Consider the following 20,113-nt stretch of genomic DNA (forward strand, 5'->3'; position numbering starts at 1 on the left):
TATAGAACACAAAATATTGAAAGGAACTCTTGAATTTGTACATTTGTTAAGTATTTGAAAAACGTAAAGTTAGGTGCACCCTCCAACATTTGCAATTGCACGCCTCTCTGTTTCGTGCGTTTTTGGTTCCGCCCAGCCATGCGTATCGAGACCACTCCGCAAGTCCGCGGCTCTGCTTTCAGTTTCAACAGTTTGGCAGTCTCTGAGGACTTTGACTCTGTTCTACCCTCATGGTTTTTCACTCTCTGTGGGAACACGGAGGATGTACCGGCGCAGTATAGACAGGTTTCTTGTTTACAAACACTACTGAGCGCGTTCGTATTCAGGGAGCAAAGCCACTTTAAAAGAAACACGCACAGCTGAGATTAATAAACTGTTTCATTAGAGTCAGCTAGAGCCATGAGCTGCCGTGTGTGATGGTGATCACGTTACCTGAAGTGTCTCAAACTAGAGAGAATAAGACCTTTATTGCTGGAAGGATGCATTCCAGATATTATAAAGAGTGATATTAATGGTGAAATGAAAGCCTGGGTATCGAGGCTAATTAATGGCAGTGGTACAGTACAGTATAACACACTGTGCACGAACATGCATGCGTGCACTTGCAACAGCCACCCATGTGAATGGCAACAATGTGCACAATACTGTCAGCACATATTTGGACATGACTTGTATTATTATCATCAGGTAACCGTAACCACAGTCATAGTTTTAGACTTTAGTCATCATGCTTAGTTTTATTTTGTTTTCGTCAGTGAAAAAAGGTAGTCGGCGAAACACTTTTTCCTCATAGTTTAAGTCAACAAAATCAACACTGTTTATGTGTCTATCCCTCTGTCCATGTCTCGCGCCCTCTCTCTCTGATTTGTAGTGGTGTTTCTGCAGGGACAGAAAATGGCTGTGACTGAGTCTGACTCATCGCGAGGAGGGAGGGAGGGAGAGAACGAGAAAGAAAGAGGGAAGAGATAGAGAGAGAGAGAGAGAGAGAGAGAGAGAGAGGGAGGGAGGGAGGAGTGGAGGAGTAAAAGAGAGAAACAGGTTTTTGGGGAAAGGGAAAGTGTGTAGACTGTATACTTGGTCTGATGTAACCCGTATCGGTTTGTCTAGTTCACCCCTGTGAACATGCAGGCGCACGTAGGCACTAGTGGAAGAAGTACTCCCATCTTTTACTTAAGTAAAAGTACAGTGCCGTAATGCAAAAGTACAGTATTGAACATTGTATTGAGTAAAAGTACAAAGGTATTGGCATCCAAATATACTTTGTGTGCCAAAAGCAAAAGTACGTAACTAGTAACTAAAGTTTTCAAATAATTGTAGTGGAGTAAAAGTACAATATTTGCCTATTTATTGGAAATCCTGAAATTTGTCCTCAAGTACAGTACATTGGTTTACGTTCCACCACTGCACGTAAGGCAACAAATGGTACTGGTTGTCTGTGTACAGACACGTCATTACAAGGTATGTTTTAGGTGGGATTGTAAACATGGTGGAAATGTAGAAATCACAGGTATTATTTATAGGGGAAGTGGGGGGTGCATTCTGTCTGGTCCCTGTGTCCTGCACATTTTGGCTTTGCCACACATTGTGTGTGGTTTCTCAACACTGTTTTCTTCACCGTGTGCGTACATTTCTTTCTTTCCCTTTTTCATAGACTTTCATCTCCCTTCCCTAACTCACTCCCTTCCCTCCTGCTGTCTGTCTGTCTGTCTGTCTGTCTGTCTGTGTGTCTCTCTCTCTCCCCAACTCCATCCCTCTATCATTCTTTCTGTCTTTCTTTCTCTCTCTCTGTCTGTCTATCCCTCTCTCTGGCCCCACTCCACAGTCACACAAGATTTGGAGCCGATTGTCTATTTATAGCGCCTGTGGTTCTGTCGCCATGACAACCAAGCTGGAGGCCAGGGCGCCAGGGATCTATTTTTGGAGCACAGAGCTGTAATGTCACACACACAGCCTTCTCTCTCTTTTCTTTCCTCTTCTCCCTCCCTCGCTCCCACTCTCTGCTGTGTGTGTGTGTGTGTGTGTGTGTGTGTGTGTGTGTGTGTGTGTGTGTGTGTGTGTGTATATTACTATACTTGTGAAGACGAAATGTGCCCACAAGTATAACAGAATTAGAGAGATAGATTATGAGGACGATTTTCCTGGTCCTGTTTGGTTTCTGTTTTATGGTTAAAAAAAGTTTAAAGATAGATTTACAATTAGGAAAAGATTCATGTTGGGGTTTAGTGTTACTTCCATTTAGAGGTCAGCTTTAGGTGCTAGGGGTAGACTTCTCCCCGTTTAATCCTTAGTTGTGCGGCAATGAAAATAGCCGATCTACAAGTGAGCTTGTAGATCTGCTATTTCTCAGCTATTGCTCAGCAGTTTTTCCCAGCCATTTTCAATGCTGTCCTAAAATTGTCTTCACAAGACTGTGTGTGTGTGTGTGTGTGTGTGTGCGTGCGTGCGTGCGCACGTGCGTGCGGCTATATGTACCCAAAAAATCTTCCTGGTCCTCAAAAGTGAAACGATTGGTTTGTGAAAAACAGAAAGAAAGAAAGAGAAAAAAGCAGAAAGAAAGAAAAAAAAAGTTTAAAATTAGAAAACAAATCTGGCTGGGGTTAGAGGAGAGGATTAGATATTTAGAGGCTATAGGTTTAGGGTTTGGGGTTAGAGGTGTCTGGTATAGTTGCATGTCTGTGTTGTGCACTTAAAATAGCTATTTTCAGCTTCAGGGTTTTAGGGTTAAAATAGATGGCATTCATAAAATTGTTAAAATGTTGATGTCCTCACAAGTATAGTAATGTGTGTGTGTGTGTGTGTGTGTGTGTGTGTGTGTGTGTGTGTGTGTGTGTGTGTGTGTGTGTGTGTGTGTGTGTGTGTGTGTGTGCACGCGCATGTGTGTGTGTGTGTGTGTGTTTGATTAAGGATCGGCTGGTGAGGTTTGGTAGGCTTGCAAAGTGCAACTGTTAGCAGTAGCACACACAACGTTAGCACACTTGTGTAATGTTGTGTCTCCCTCTGTTATGTATTTTTGTTTGTCATTGATGTTTTATGTGTGGCTGCAGCTGGGGTGAAAGCCCAAGACAAATTTCCCTTGTGGACAATAAAGTTTACCTTGACCTTGACACAAATAACTTACAACTCAGTGGAATAGCTTTATTTGCCAAGCTATATGCAAAGATAATAAGATAGAACCCTGCGGGACCCCAGCTAATGAAATAATTTTAAGTGGATAATCTGAGATGTATTCTTTAGTTTCATCTGTACAATTTGCGTACAGTACTTAATGAGTATTGCGATGAACAATAATACAAGTTTGTTTATTTTTATATATTTATTAAAATTTGTATTCAGTCAATATGTTCACGTTGTCACAGGTCTGGGTGTAGAATTTTATAGATAAATCTCACACCCACAGTTGGAAGTGTTTTTGTTTTAATTGAGATAGTGAGTCACATACAGATATACCTGTAGATACTCTGTTGTTGAATGCCTCTCATTTGACACGCCAGTTTACTCACTTTACTGCTTCCAATAGCTCCAATAGCTAAGTATAATTCCTGACACGATGATGAAGGCATGCAGTACTACAAAAAAGATAGTCCTCTTATATTAAAAAAGAAACATTACATAAAACAGAAAGAAGATCCGTTTTGTTGGCTTGTCTATACTTAGTCTTGTCTACACTGTATAAAATACAGTGGAAAGGTCTTTGTAGTGTATGTGCATAATGCCAAATGTATCTTCTTTAAATGTATCTTTTTTACTTTAGAAATATTTAGGCATATTGTGTAAAATAACGCACGCCATCCAGTGCTCTTTTTTTAAGAGCTGTCACTGCTAAACTGAACAGTAAAATACATTTCTCGTTGGAAAACCTTAGACAAAAATGGATAACGCCATAATCCTGTCTGCCAACTCATTCTCTGAGTGCACAGCCCAGTCACGCAGGCACAGGGCAAAGACCTCCAGATGTTGTGTGTGTGTGTGTCACCCTGGCTGCTATTTACATGTGGGAAAAAAAAATTCCTTTAGTTTGTTATTGCATTTAATTAAATGTAAATCACTTACATTTCTGGATCAACACTTAGCACCTTTTTTGTATAACTTTAAATATGTCAAGTCTCTGGGCGGAGTATTCCATTTGTGGAATTAGTGATTGTGGTTGTAAAATTATTCATATTGTAATGGCAGTGTAGCTTAAATACCAGCCTGTGTTAAAGTTGTTTTCCCATCTAAATAATGAAGTCAGTTATGCATTGAAGAGAATAGAATTGCAGAAGTCCCCATTAACCGTGTTCTGCCTGGCATCTGGGCTGAGTCAACATTTGTTCTTAAGCCTGATTTATACTTAGTTTGCGTGCCGAAAATAGCGATCAACAAACTCGAGTTTGTAGATCAGTGAATTTCGGTCCACGATACGATTTGCTGGATACAGTGGGCACCTCAATGTTAAAATGTGATGTTTTTAAAATGTAAAGAAATAGAATAAATGTATGCTTTGGAAAAAGGTTGGAAATAATGTAAAATAATAAAGTATATTAATGTGATTCGATTTTGATCATGCACGATACATCATTATCAGACTTAAATTTGCAGGTTTTGTAGCAGTAAAATATTTGTAGAAATAAAATATGTTATATGTATTTGGCCCCTCATTTATAAATTAAATATATAATATAAAATAAAAAGGTGCCCAGAAAGGTTTCCGGTTAGCCGATGTGTTGAGTTTAAATCTGGCTTTAGACCAGTTCAGAGTAGCCTAATCCTATAGTGTTGCTGGAGGTAAATACTATCTCACAATCTGGGTAATCCGCCCTAATACTGCGTCTTTAACAGGATGAATGCATTATGAGAGCATTATCAGCTTTGTTGGGCAATGCGCCGTTTGTCGACGCGACGCTGCAGCCTCTGCATGTCCTCTCATGTGTTTCTTTATGGCCGGTGGGGATACGTTTTTATCCCTGCTTCTGGTCAGACTGAAATAAATACGTGTATTTTACTGTTGGGGAAACTTTCGGATACGTTTGATAATGTCACTGTTTTTTATTTTCTATCCCACAATTTTGTAACGCATTTTTCACCCGGTGCCAATTGCCCAAGCAGTAATCCTAGGCACTGCTCTCCTTCTGCCAACCTGGTGAGAGCAATGGACTGACCTTCAATGCATGAGGAGTGAGCATTGTTAATACAGCATCACAATCATTTTAACCACTTTAATCATATTTTATACTTTGGTTACTTTGGCTCAAAAATAGCATTTCTTTTTTAATCTAACACTTCTTTCTTCTCGTTGGGGGTCCGTGGCACAAAGTGTATTTGAGATGCAGGGGTCGAATGCATATAACTTTGGGGGTCCTTGAAAGTTTGAGAACCACTGACAACAAATGTTTTTTTGTAGTAGTCTTTAGTTTTGGAAATGGAAAAGTGTGGAGAGCGTAGCCTGAATTTGTTTTGAATGAAAAAAAAAAGGCCTTATCCCTCTCTAAAATTAGCCTAGATTGATTACATAGAACTGTCTTCTTTGGTTGGAAAGGACAGTTGATTTAGACAACGGAACATTTTATGTCAAACAAATCACAGGAGCGTGTGTATATTTGCCTGGTATTGTGTCTGGGTGCGTTTGTGTGTGCTGCTCATCCCTGCCTATTTTAATTCCTCCAGTGTTTAAAATCATCGCTGTCGGGCATAAACCTCATATCTCCATTATTTCAACTATTTTATGTTTTTCCGTAAATTAATTCCACATTTAAAAAAAAGTGTGTCACACAAAAATATTGAAAATAGCAGATCTACAGTTTGTAGATCAGCTATTTTCATCATTAAAACAAGTTAAAGCATTAATAAAAAAGAAACGGTTTTGGACATAAAAGGTTTCCGCCTGACAGCAACGATATAATATGGATACATCTTTTTTTATCAGCTCTTGTAAATACTAGGCTATTTCCATTCATCAGACAAGTGTGCTGTATGTATTTACAGGGGCTATGTCAGCCTGTCTGCCACCCCAGAATAACCCTAGCTGTGACACACACACACACACACACACACACACACACACACACACACACACACACACACACACACACACACACACACACACACACACACACACACACACACACACACACACACACACACACACACACACACACACACACACACACACACACACACACACACACACACAGCTCCAGACCATCTCTGTTTCTGGGGCAGCCACTATTATTTAGTTCAACTTACTAGGCAAGAGTTATTATTGGCAACGCTCCTATTAATAGGGGAGAACTGCTAAAAATTGAGCTGCGTGTTTGTGCTGGGTCTGTCGGCACACCACCCAGACCAGAGCCATAGATAAACACAGGTTTGGCTGTCGACAGTGGTCAGTGGTTGCCAATTGCCATGTTAGCTCCACTGCCCGATTCCTTATTAGCTCTATTGCCCTGAATGTTGTGATTCCGGGTTGTTTTAATCATGTTTTTTATGGGCGTATAGTTCAGATTAGGGATGCAACAGTTAATCTATATACATATATATTCATATCTATTTAATTGATTATCAATCAGAACACGTGTGAGCTTGTAGATTTAAGTTTTTACATTTTTGTAAAGTACCGTTGTGCGATGAAGTATAAACTATGGTTTAAGTAGTTAATTTATTCACGCACTCACACGTGGTGTTTGTGTATTCCTTACTCTCTTTTTCTTGCTTTGTCTCTCTTAAATTCTCCCATTGCATTCTCTGGTTCTTTTTCTTTACTGACTGACTCTTTCTGTCTGTCTGTCTGTCTGTCTGTCTGTCTGTCTGTCTTGTACATGTGCTATTTTCACCATTATTACAGAAGTATTTCTTACTCATTTGATGAGTAAGAAAAAATAATCAATAGTTGCAGCCCAATGTCCTTCCATCAGTCTGTCCGGCCCAGCATTGTGTTCCTTTCAGGCCTCTTTTCCACCAGAAGAAATAGAACCAGTTCCGTTCTAGATTCTTGGTGCTTTCATGGAACCAGCCACAAACTGGCTTGTGTTTCCACCAGTTTTAAGCACCAGTTTTAGGCGCCCGCCTGTGGAACAGGATCAGTCCCCAATTTCCCCACATTCGATTGGCCAGCAATGTGTTGAATATGATCGGTCGAACTGTCCATTTCACGGAGGACAATGGCAGATACAGTTTCCCCTTTATTTTCTTTTTTTTTAAAGGTGATTTTTACTTGCCTTTGCCATTGTTTATATCACACCTGGATCTCCCAACCTGTAGAATAGTAAATATTAGTATTTTTGGTTTCAGTTCCAAACCAAATTTTTGGTTTGTGAACAATTCATTTGTCAGTGGAAACACTCTGAACTGGTTCAAATTGAGACGGGGAAAAAAACACAGAACTGGTTCAACCCCGGTGGAAAAGGGGCCTCAGTGTGTTTCCCTCAGTGTGTGTGTGTGTGTGTGTGTGTGTGTGTGTGTGTGTGTGTGTGTTTCCCTCAGTGTGTGTGTGTGTGTGTTTCCCTCAGTGTGTGTGTGTGTGTGTGTGTGTGTGTGTGTGTGTGTGTGTGTGTGTGTGTGTGTGCATGCGTGCGTGTGTGTGTGTTTTTCCCTCAGTGAGTGTGTGTGTGTGTGTGTGTGAGAGAGAGAGAGTGTGTGTGTGTGTGTGACCTGCAGCCCTCTTGTCACATTTCACCCCAGCCCGCTACATTCCCAGTCCTCTCTCTGAGGGCCTTACATACTCTCAGTGATGGAGAAGTACCGGTACTCACGGAGTTGTTACTCAAGTAAAAGTAGCCATACCACAGTGTAGAAAACTCTGTTAAGAATAAAACTGCAAACTAACTTGTAATTGATATTTTCAAATAAGTGTAGCTGAGTAAAAACTACACTATTTGGGTTGTAGTGGAGTAGAAGTATATCACTCAAGTAAAGTAAAAGTACAACATTGTACTCAAGTACAGTACTTGAGAAAATGTACACCACGAACCACCAACCACTAGCCAGCATCCTGCTTCTCCATTGGATAGAAGGACAGGCAGACAACCACTAGCCAGCATCCTGCTTCTCCATTGGATAGAAGGACAGGCAAGACAACCACTAGCCAGCATCCTGCTTCTCCATTGGATAGAAGGACAGGAAGACAACCACTAGCCAGCATCCTGCTTCTCCATTGGATAGAAGGACAGGCAGACAACCACTAGCCAGCATCCTGCTTCTCCATTGGATAGAAGGACAGGCAGACAACCACTAGCCAGCATCCTGCTTCTCCATTGGATAGAAGGACAGGCAGACAACCACTAGCCAGCATCCTGCTTCTCCATTGGATAGAAGGACAGGCAGACAACCACTAGCCAGCATCCTGCTTCTCCATTGGATAGAAGGACAGGCAGACCCGATTTCAAGCTGTGTCCCGATGAGTCCTGACAAATATTTAATAACAAATATGTCGCAGTTTTCGCCAAAAGTAATAATACCGGTAGTTGTTTTCATCGGTTGCATAGATGTTCTGTTAATGTGCTCAAACGTCAGAAAACAACAATGCAATCTTAATTCAACGCTGATGTGTCAATTGATTGATTGATTGAATGAATAGTTTATTAGACATAATGTGCCAGTAAGACGCCTATGGGCGCGGTCGCGTGCACTGTAGTGGCCATATATGGAGCGTATCTTGAGTGTACAGGGTGTTATGAGGTCAGATCAAGATATGGAAGGTCAGAACAGGTCAGCTCCATATACTAGTGTATGGAGATCTAAGGGTGGCAGCGGGGGCAGTGTATTGAATATGCAGGGTTTGATGAGGGCCCAGGTAGGGCCAGGCCTTGTTGAGAACTTTAGTTTTCGCCGGCTGCCGGGCGCGGCTGCACAAATAACTTTGGCGCAGGCCCGTCTAGAGTTTAAATGGACAGGTATCAGTCAAAAGGGAGACATCGAAAAGGAAGTATGGATGGGGAACGATCAACATATGGAATGTCAGAACAGGTACTGACATATATGCATTCCCATATATGGGCTTAATATTGATCAGTCAGGGATCTCCATATATGGGCATAACAGGGATTGTATTAGGGTATCAGCTGGGAATGCCTATGTCAATGCCTATTTACACGTGATGTCACAATGATGTCACGATGACCTGGGGGTTTGCCTGGGGTGAGCGACGGGGATTTTGAGTTAGGTGACGCGTCACAGTGACGGGATTGTGGGTTAGGTGCCAAAATGCAGGGTTTTCATAGTTATCTGCGACCTCCGGTCGCAATAAACAGCACCAGAGTACAGTACAGTACAGTCAAACATCCAGTCCAATAAACAGCACCAGAGTACAGTACAGTCAAACACTCAGTCCAATAAACAGCACCAGAGTACAGTACAGTACAGTCAAACACTCAGTCCAAAAGGGATAGCACCACAAAAAGTCCTTGCGGTCTTGTTTCCATTTAGGCCCTATGCCTAATCAGTCATCACTCGTTTCCTGTAGCTTTTCGCCTATAAGCAAAAATCCCCAAATAGGCATACATTTTTAATATCTTTTACATTATTTGTTTATAATAGATTTACTGCACCCCTTTTTAAAAGTAATTAGCCAGTAGAGTGCTAATGTTATCCATAATGTGCTGCTACAGTGCAGTGCATGCAGGGCGGGGAGACTTGCCTGCCACGGTAACTAACCAGATAATCACCTAATTCCTCTGGGTGGCCTGACTTCAGCTCATTCCGTTCTACCCAGTGCCAGAGCGGAGCCACTCCCGTTGTTTTCACATCATGTGGCCTTTTTTATTTGATCTGAAAAGGACCGCAAAGACACGGCCTGGATGTTCAACCACATGAACCCTTATAGCCGCCCTATTTTTGGCCATGTCATAATATAGGCCGGTGGTTCTCAACCTGTGGGGCCGGCGGCCCACTGGTGCTGGGCCGTGACGATGGTGCAAAATGGGCCCTCAAATAATTGCCAAATAAATGCTAATGTAACATTAATATATTGAAGAAATGAATGTAAAAAAGAAAACCTTCGTGGTATGTTTTCTTTTAAAACCTCATTGTGATAAAAACGTAAGGAACTTATAAAACTTAAGGAACTCATAAAGCGTATAAGACCACTTAACACGGCAGTGAAAAGAAGTGCTCGGACGGGTGGGCCGCGAAAGCTTGGACATTTTTCCAGTGGGCCATGATCCAGAAAGGATTTGGAACCGCTGTAATACGCAACCATTCTGCAAAAAATAGGCAAACGTTCCGCGAAAATAGCAGATCAGAGGGACTAAATGAGGGGGGCCAAGTGTGGACCCCTGGGGGACCCCGGGCAATGAAGTATATAAGGTTTAAGTGGTTAAAGATGTTTAAACCTATACGTATGCTATGCTCATAATTGTGCACGCACGTGTGTGTGGCGCTATGCTGTGAGGCAAGGCCCTTGAAAAAGAGAGAAGCAAGGACTCAGACAAGTAGTTCACAGTATACATGGTTGATGGTTCTGGTACAAATGGGACTATAGAAAGGAATACCAGCACTCACTGGTATTCCAGTGAGTGCTGGAATACCAGCAGCAGCAGAACATGCAGATGTTTCGGCCCACAGGCCTAATTCAGCATCAATCATGAGGCAAGGCCCGTCGCACACTATCCTGTGGCAAGTTGCCCTAACCGATGACTGTAGGCCCTGAACGCACGCACGCGCACGCACACACAAAAATTTAGTGACTCTAAAAAGTCACTCAATAACAATTCACAGTCAAAACAGTCCATAGCAGTGGTTCTCAAACAGTGGGTCGGGACCCATTTTTATAGTTCACAAGTAAATATCCCTTTTATTTTTGAACAAGTGATGTTGGAAGTGATTAAACAAAAAAATGAGCGAGGGGGGGGGGTAATAACTTAACCCTGTTACTAAACAAAAACTATAGCAATTATTCCTCTCAGTAGCCTATAGACTTCATCATACTCAACTGTACAAGGGTGTCACACAAAAGTGTAGTGAAAATAGCAGATCTACAAGCTCACAACACGTCTCAGTTTTAAAATGTTTTTTAAACAATAATAAAAAAGGAACGGTTTAGGATATACAAGGTTTCCACCCGACATATTATAACTGGACCTAAATGGACCACTTTCAGGCTAAAACAAACACTCCCGGAGTTTACTGTGAAATGTTGAGTTCCACGGCTCATTGTATGAGAAATAATAAGCATACAGCAGCTGCTCTTATTATGGGAAAGGTACATTTAAAATCAATTATAAATTCATAAATCCCCCACACCACAGCGTGAATGTAGGTCAGTGCATTGCCAAAACGTATACACATTCAGTAGCCTACTGACTAAGGTATGTGGTCCGTCAATCTTGACTGTAGTATAACAAACGCACAGACACAGACACACACGCGCACGCGCACGCACACACACCCCTCCTCCTGTGTAAGTACTATACTACAGCGGTTCCATTGACTGGCTCTTCCAGTTAGTCTGACAGGGCAGAAGGCTGCTGGTGACTCAGACCACCTCGTCTCCGATCAGCACTCTCAATTAAAACACACGCCCTCTGCTGGTGGATGTTTTGTGCATGCTCAAGAAATGCATGTGTGACATTCTATATAAGTAATACATGAGTGAAGCAGGGAACATCTCTGTTAAGCCTACAGGGGGAGTTCAGTTTCAGTTCATGAGGAACGAATGAATTGAATGAATGAATCTGGTCTGCTTGTGGTATTTGTCACATGTATATTCGCTGCTCAGTGGCCTTGTGGTTAGAGTGTCCGCCCTGAGATTGGGATGTCGGGGGTTTGATTCCCCGGTCGGGTCATATCAAAGACTATGAAAATGGGACCCAGTGCCTCCCTGCTTGGCACTCCGCATCAAGGGTTGGATTGGGTCCCTGCGACATACTAGCGTCATGTCCTGGATGTCCAGGGGGTGATCAAGGTTGGGGGGGGGGGATGTACTTGTACATCAAGCTGCCTCACGCTACAAAAACAGATTGTCTGCAAGTGTAGACTATGCTAAGCGAGCATTGGGACATAAACCAGAGTGGCATGCCCGATTATTTTAATACATTTTTGGAACATATTGACAATTACAAATCGATGCATATATCTCCGATATACACTATTTGTTTTGTTAAATTCTATCTATATATTGTATGTCGTGTCTCAGAGGCCGAACTTATTTTTCTCTTCCTTCTGCAGCTTCTTAGACAGGATCGATGTGGTCAAGCTGAATGACTACACACCCACAGATCAGGTACCGTTTGACTTGTTTTTACAAGTATTACACACTATATATATAAAATACACAACTACTGTACATACTTTAGCATGTGTGTGGAAGCACCTTACTGTGCACACCACCTTACTGTACACACCACTGGTTGTCAACGTGCGGTCCGGTGACCCTCGGGGGTCTTGGGACGGGATTCCAAGGATTCCCTGACAAATGATTGATAGTTAGAACCAAACTGACCTTTAACGGTTCCGTACAATTGAAACCAAATGGACCCCGCAAACAGTTAAACTAACATGACATCATTTGTTATGTTAGATATTATCTAACATAACCTACATTGTGCTGAGTAATGTTTGATGCCTTACAGGAATGTCATAGGTCATTGCATGGTTCAACGCAAATCAACGCTTGTCGGGCAGAAACGTCGTATCAACTTTTTATGTTTTTTTCATAAATTAATTCTGTACTTAGTCAAACAAGAGTGTCAAAAGTAGTGAAAATAGCAAATCTACAAGCTCATGTCATTTTCCACATGACATTGACAAAATGCTCATTTGATTCAAGTGTATTTCCTTTTCTTCCTTGCCTTGAATCCCTTATCATGTATCACCCTCTTCCATCCCTCCCGTCTCCTCCCTCCTTTTCAATCTCTCCTGGTCCTCCTACTCTCTGCTGTCTCGTCCATCTGTAACCCTCTCCCTGCTTTCTGTTTCTTCTCTCCGTCTGACGTTCCTCCCGTGACTCTATTCTTGTCTTCTCAGGACCTGTTGAGATGCAGAGTGCTGACATCTGGGATCTTCGAGACGAGATTTCAAATAGACAAAGTCAATTTCCAGTGAGTTGTTGTTGTCGTTTGCCCATTGCTGTTATGGTCATCAGTCAGCCCTGGACACCTCAAAAAAGAGATAGCTCCTGCGTTTTTAGTTGTTCAGGGATATCAGCATTATTCACAGCAGTAGTGTGAAGAAAGGGGCACCTCACTCCTTTAAACAAACTTTAAAAGTGCATAGACTTGGCTGCCACATGACATTACGTTTAGTGCTCCAAACAAACATTGAACAAGTCCATAGACTTGGCTGGCACATGACATCACGTTTAGTGCTCTAAACAAACATTGAAAAAGTCCATAGATTTGGCTACTATATATGACATCACATTTAGTGCTCTAAACAAACATTGAAAAAGTCCATAGACTTGGCTGCCATATGGCCCCATCATCTATATTCTATGATGTCAGTCGTCTATGACGTATACGACATATAACTCCACATTTGGTCAATGTTTCAGCCTGATCACAGCCCCTTTGACTTCCATTATCTATCTATAAATGCACCACGTCTACTGTGTACAGTACGTGTTGTGTACGCAAGTCTGTAATCCACTCGAAAACCGTTCCTCCCACCAACTTCGAATTCGACACACGCGTTCCACACCCTCACAGGGAGTGCAGTCGGATAGCCGGTTGTCCAGAACCATCACAAAACCTCTGCCCGGGCTCTGGACCTGATCACCCCTATATCTCCATATATGGAGCTGGCCTGTTCTGACATCACAATGTTGTTCTGACCATATTTGGGCATGCCTGACAAAGAACTCCATCTATGGGCATAAAAGGGACACAGCCATAATAACTGGGTGGGGGAATTCATTTCCAACTTGCATCTTTTCAAGTAGGCCAGTGCCCAACTGGCACCGCTCTAGTAAAATTTAAGTTAAAGAATGTTGAACTTAGAATAGAAAAGAATATCCCTCCAGCGGTTTGGTTTGACACAAGATACAACAGATGCACAGACAGACACTTTTCTAGAGACGGTTCACCACTGAGTAGCCACGCAGTAAAAAAGTATGACTTTTTGATACAGAAAACATGTAGCATTCCTGCAAATACTACGTAATCAGTCCCACGTGTGTTCATTACAGATGTGTTCCTTCTCTATATCTCAGGCAGAGATAAGATGATGGCGTTCTGAATCATGGCCAGTGTATCTTACGCCACTAAGAGCATAATAAGCCTGATTTAGACTGGGAAATATATAGCTTATCTTCAAACTCAATGTGTCACGTTGCCACAACGTGATCTTGTAGATAATAAGCAATGTACGAAATACGAAGACTATAAATTAGAAATAACTTTTCACTTTGCCTGACTGTATTCTTATAACTTTTGTTTAAACACAGTATGTTTGACGTTGGCGGTCAGAGGGATGAGCGTCGGAAGTGGATCCAGTGCTTTAACGGTATGGAGTGCTAACCTACGATATGCTAGTTCACTGTCCTGATGCTCTGGGCTATTTAAATAATACATACATTTAAATAAATTATGAGCAGCAAATCAACAAGACGTATCTATTACGTTTTGTGGTGTTTTTGCAAATTGTTTGAATTGATCATGTTAATACTATGTTAACCCATTAGAACCGGGAAAGCATTTTTATTTGCTCCTGGCCGGAACAAAATATTTTGAGATGGGGGTCCATGGCCAAATCCATATCATTTTGGGGATCATGGACATGAAAAGGTTTGAGCTCCACTGATATACAGTAGAGACATAAGTTTTTCAGAAAACGGATTTATAGAAGACATTTGTAGGATGGACCTCAGGTCTTAATGAGTTGATGCTGATGTATTGTGTTCATACGTTTGTGTGTGTGTGTGTGTGTGTGTGTGATGTGTGTGTGTGTGTGTGTGTGTGTGTACGTGCGTGCACAACATAGATGTGACCGCCATCATCTTCGTGGTGGCCAGTAGCAGCTATAACATGGTGATCAGAGAAGACAATCAGACCAACAGGCTGCAGGAAGCCCTCAACCTCTTCAAGAACATCTGGAACAACAGGTGTGTTACGCCTGCTGTCGCTCTTGTCTCGCCTCAAGGCAAAAGTGTAACTTTTCTCAATTTTTGCTACTCTTAATTTTTGCTGGCTCTGCCTCCTACCCAGTGGGGTAAACGCAGGTCCCTTCTCTCTGTATAGACAATGCATTGAAACTTCGCCGCTTTCTCAGACAGCCAAATATTGCTGCCGATGTTAATTCGGCATAAAGCGCTTGGCCCCACAGGATCACAAACCAGTTACAAAACGAAATGTCATAATGATACCATGATGTGAGGGCCTGCTGTTGCTCATAAATTATACGTAGCTTGCGGAGTTAGTTCAGTCAGATATCCTCGAGTGGCTTCATGCTATGCTCAAGGGTGCATACTTCCTGTTTGTTGTTACGTATATGATGTTTTCTCCCACCGCCACCCCAGCACCACCAGTGGGCTCTGCCATTTCTGTTCCCCATGTGGGGTTGTTATTGTATATCTAATTATCTATCTCCCTGCTCTTTATGTTTAATGATGGTGTTTAATTGTGCCGAGCAGGGAGAGAAATGTAGCAGAGCCGAACACCAAAATAAAATATTATAGGCACACTTGTATACACACTTGTATTCTATAATAAATATTTGTTAAATCTATTTGTGAGTTATCTGACTGAACCATAGGGATATTATTATTATTATTTCACTCATTTTTTATTCATAATTTATAAGTAAGTCCTATACTCGGGAGTGGCTTTATTGTCGGTATCAGCCGGTAACATGTGGGAGTCTATCCCCGTTACAATGCTAGACCCCTGGGAGATGGAGTCTATCCCCGTTACAATGCGCTAGACCCCTGGGAGATGGAGTCTATCCCCGTTACAATGCTAGACCCCTGGGAGATGGAGTCTATCCCCGTTACAATGCTAGACCCCTGGGAGATGGAGTCTATCCCCGTTACAATGCTAGACCCCTGGGAGATGGAGTCTATCCCCGTTACAATGCTAGACCCCTGGGAGATGGAGTCTATCCCCGTTACAATGCTAGACCCCTGGGAGATGGAGTCTATCCCCGTTACAATGCTAGACCCCTGGGAGATGGATTGCTGAGGTGCAGCGCAACACCTACCATCACAACTCCCAGTACTTACCACACGAACCCTGTCGGGGCTCAACAACAATAAGCCTGTGGCCCATTTTGATTCAGGCAAGGTTCCAGAAACAAGGCTCTAACCTGACCCTTTGTGCTCACCCGCAGATGGCTACGGACCATTTCGGTAATCCTCTTCCTGAATAAGCAGGACCTGCTGGCAGAGAAGGTCCTGGCAGGGAAATCTAAAATTGAGGAGTATTTCCCCGAGTTTGCACGCTACACTACACCTGACGATGGTAAGTCATTATAATGGTTGGTACGTGATTTCCAGTTCACATCCATTTAGATCTTTGTGTTATCACATGTTATGACATGTCAAGTGTACTTTGGATACTTATATAAGCTATTATTATTGTCATGCTATTTTCATTGCACGAAACGGTGCGCAAATCACTGCAGCTCTTACACACGATGATATGCTGTAAAAACATTTTCTCCTCTTCTACAACAGCAATACCAGAGCCAGGAGAAGACCCCCGCGTCACAAGGGCAAAGTACTTCATACGGGATGAGTTTCTGGTATGTGTGCACCTTTCTTTTTGTCTCTCTTTTTTACTTTTATGTGGGGGAAGGGGGGGGTATGTTCTTTTTTCTCCCCAAATTAGTCGTTACGCCAATTATTTCCACCCCACACACATTTCTGTGTTATTGTCACCGCAGTGTTGTATCCGGGAGGACAGAGAGCCTCCGTCCTACTCCTCCCGCTGAGTGTTGGGTCACCCCCAGCCCGTAGGATTATATGCTACAGTAACATAGTACACCATCCTTTTCAATTAAAGGCTGATTTGTATTTGTAGATTTCCACAAAGAATATTTGAAATTATGTTTGACTAAGCCTAATTTAGACTTCATCGTATGGCTCAAACCGCAAGATAGCCTGATGAAGGTCGTATAGGCCGAAATGTTGCCGTTTCCTTAATAAAGTACTTCACTGCATTTGAAGACAGTGTGCGATAGTCCCTTCTTTTTCAGTACGTCGCACACTTGGATGTCCTTCTCCTACACACCTGTCGCCTGTAGGTGTGCAAAAGCCTTACTTTTTATAAGTTGGCTATTAAAACAGCTTAAGTGCCGGGCCCATAAAGACGAGCTTACCGTAACTCTGTCCAGCTTGCCATAGCCGTAAAGGCGAGTTTTGTTTAATCCACGTTAATCCGCGATTGATTATCATCACGTTAGCATGTTGTAGCATTTTTAGCTAGCTTCAGGCCACGACCACGTAAAAACAGCCAAAAATCCTGCGTGCACACCCGTGTACGCACACCGGTCTTTATATGCATTATGGCTCATAATCTGAAAAATATATCGATATTCGGCACTTGATTAGAGCTTAATTTGACTTAGTTATGATTTTAAAAAGCTATCGCGCTAATACACAGGCCCAAGATGACTTGTGAGCTGGCCAACTTTCAGTTCCGGTTCAAACTGGTGTAAATATGGTACAGTAGCCTAACTGTACTTTGTCTCCTGTCTCGTGTCCAATGCAGAGGATCAGCACGGCCAGCGGGGATGGAAGACACTACTGTTACCCACATTTCACCTGTGCCGTCGACACGGAAAACATCCGGCGTGTCTTCAACGACTGTCGGGACATCATCCAGAGGATGCACCTACGGCAGTACGAGCTTTTGTGATGGGAAGTGGGATGGGACACTTTCTCCAACCAAGCCCCCCCCTCCCACCCCCACCACCACCACCACCCCAATGCTGTCTGCCTACACCTATGTTACCCTCATGACCAGTTAATCCATTACCCACCCAAACCCCGTCTCACCCCCCACACGTCCCCGAGCGAGCCGACAGCAAGACTCGGAGTCGTGAACCAACAACTTTAAAGATAAAATTTGCAACATCATCTACAATAACTATTAGCCATGACTGCTGCAATGTCAACGGACACACTTTGGGACCCAGGACCAGGGTCAGGACTGGAGCCATTTCTACAGTTGAGTTCAGGCAATCTGCCTCTCCCTCTCTCTCTCTCATACACAAAATGAAAATATACAAACATAGCCACTTGCAGGTACATAAGAGCCCTTACTTCATAATGTTTCAGTTTCTCACACCACAGATGCAGACACACACATCATCTACTGTTTTTATGGTTCTGGAAAGCTGAATTTATACAAGTGCGTTGTTGAGCTCTGACTCCGAGATAACTTCAGGAGTCTGTGAAGTTATTGAGTTTGAAGTTCAGGAGGGGAGAGAGATTCATGCACAATGTGGAGGGGAGAGAGATTCATGCACAATGTGCCAGAGATGAACCCAGTGGAAGGGAAGCGCCAGAACGATGGACACGCTGAGGAGGATGGAAGAGGAATGTAATCAGTAACAGAGGACGGCTGTGAGCCTTTTTCCACCCTGGGGACAAACGGACGGACGGACGGACGGAACGACAGACTGACTGACGGCTCCATGTGGAAGTGAGCGTGACCCCAAACACAAGACCTGTCACATGACCCAGCTCTTCAAGAAACCATCGAGGAGGGTAAAGGAGAAAAAAAAGAAAAATAAAGACGATGCATAAATTCGTGCATACCAGTAAACTTCATGCAGTGCAAAGAAATAAAGAAAAATAAGTACGAGCTATATATATATATAGATATTTATATATGTGTGTATATAAATATGTATATATATAAATATAAATATTATATATTCCTGTTAACACAATTCAACCTTTACGTTTTAAGTTTTCTCCATTTTGTGTGCGTCTGTGAACACCATGTGTGATCTGCCGCTGTGCACCATGCAAGCTCCTCTCACGCCCCTCCCCCTTCCTGTTGTGGCCCCTCCCCCCGCTAGAAGACATCGTGAACGGTAAACCGTCGATCATATGGCGATTTAACGAGCCTTTAATGGAACCAGGACTAAAGGTGAAAGGACAAATATGAAACAAAAAGCAAGAATGAAGCGAAAGACTGGACCTTAATCGCATCGAGATGTTATGGACAGGGACAGCATTATTTAACCTGGAAACACACATTTGCACACTCTCACTCGCACACACACACAAGCAAGCACGCACACACACACACACACACACACACATGCCTTCATCAACCCCCATGTTGCGCACCAAAGATAGCTGATCTACAAGCCCTGGCTTGTAGATGGTCTGTCTGTCTTTGGTGCGACTCTCATCGTGTTCCCCACTCCCCTGACTACTCCCCTCCCGGCTTTCAAAATATGTCTGTCTTTTATTATTTTAATGCTGGACTATTATTCTTGTACAGACTGTAAAATGTATTATTTTGTACAACTTTATTGAAGAAAAAAATGAACTTGTAGAAGATCCCTGTGCCTTGATCACGACTGTACGTGTAAAAAAAGAAGAAAAAGAAAAAAAGAGCTAATATGTATAGCCTAAGTTATGTTTCACTGCGCTGTATGGCTATAGGCTGGTCTCTCCCACCACCTGTCTATGCTTACTCACTCACTCCCCTCCCCGAAGTGAGGGGGAGAGGGAGACCCCTAGTGGGGCCCAGGGGGAAGACATGATTACTTAGTTTCCATTCTCCCACACTTTGTCTGTTGATTCATTTTGTTCTGCTTTATCTCTCCTCTGGTTTATATAAAGATGGGGGGGGGGGGGCAATCGGACATGCCACCTTAATGCTGTGTAGTGAGATATTCAATCCTAACACAATTTAATATATATAAAATATATTTCATATTTTATATATATATGCACTGTACACCTAAATCTGTCTCCTTTGTGAGCTCTTCCCCGGGTCTTGCGTACATTTTCAGATGGAGTGGGTGGAATCAGGGCACAAAGGAATGGGTATAATTTTCTTTCTAACTTTATCTGTCTTCTTTTTATTATTATTATTATTTTAGATTAAACTCTTTTAAAGCAGAGGGAAATAACAAATTGCAAAACAATGCTTGTTTCTACATAAACCAAATTCTTTTTTGCTTAAAAAAAGGAAACATGTGTTCATTCCTTACTGTTGCTCCAGGCTCACACTCAGATCAGTGG

General features: G+C 42.5%; 1 protein-coding gene across 3 annotated transcripts in view; it reads left to right on the forward strand.

Moving 5' to 3' along the window:
• Window positions 1-20,113, forward strand: part of LOC310863532 (guanine nucleotide-binding protein G(s) subunit alpha-like) — a 43,619-nt gene extending 23,506 nt beyond the window's left edge. For 2 of the 3 annotated variants that reach the window (XM_083771944.1, XM_083771945.1), the window contains exons 8-14: window positions 12,139-12,193; window positions 12,937-13,010; window positions 14,354-14,412; window positions 14,890-15,010; window positions 16,234-16,364; window positions 16,580-16,647; window positions 17,616-20,113. In XM_083771944.1, the coding sequence (XP_083628070.1) occupies window positions 12,139-12,193; window positions 12,937-13,010; window positions 14,354-14,412; window positions 14,890-15,010; window positions 16,234-16,364; window positions 16,580-16,647; window positions 17,616-17,762 (655 nt within the window). In that variant the 3' untranslated portion in view covers window positions 17,763-20,113. The remainder of the gene's footprint in view (window positions 1-12,138; window positions 12,194-12,936; window positions 13,011-14,353; window positions 14,413-14,889; window positions 15,011-16,233; window positions 16,365-16,579; window positions 16,648-17,615) is intronic. The other variant, XM_083771946.1, reaches the window with a different exon arrangement.

This window comes from Protomyctophum parallelum (assembly GCF_964188405.1).
Source record: "Protomyctophum parallelum genome assembly, chromosome: 8".
Taxonomy (NCBI): Eukaryota; Metazoa; Chordata; class Actinopteri; order Myctophiformes; family Myctophidae; genus Protomyctophum; species Protomyctophum parallelum.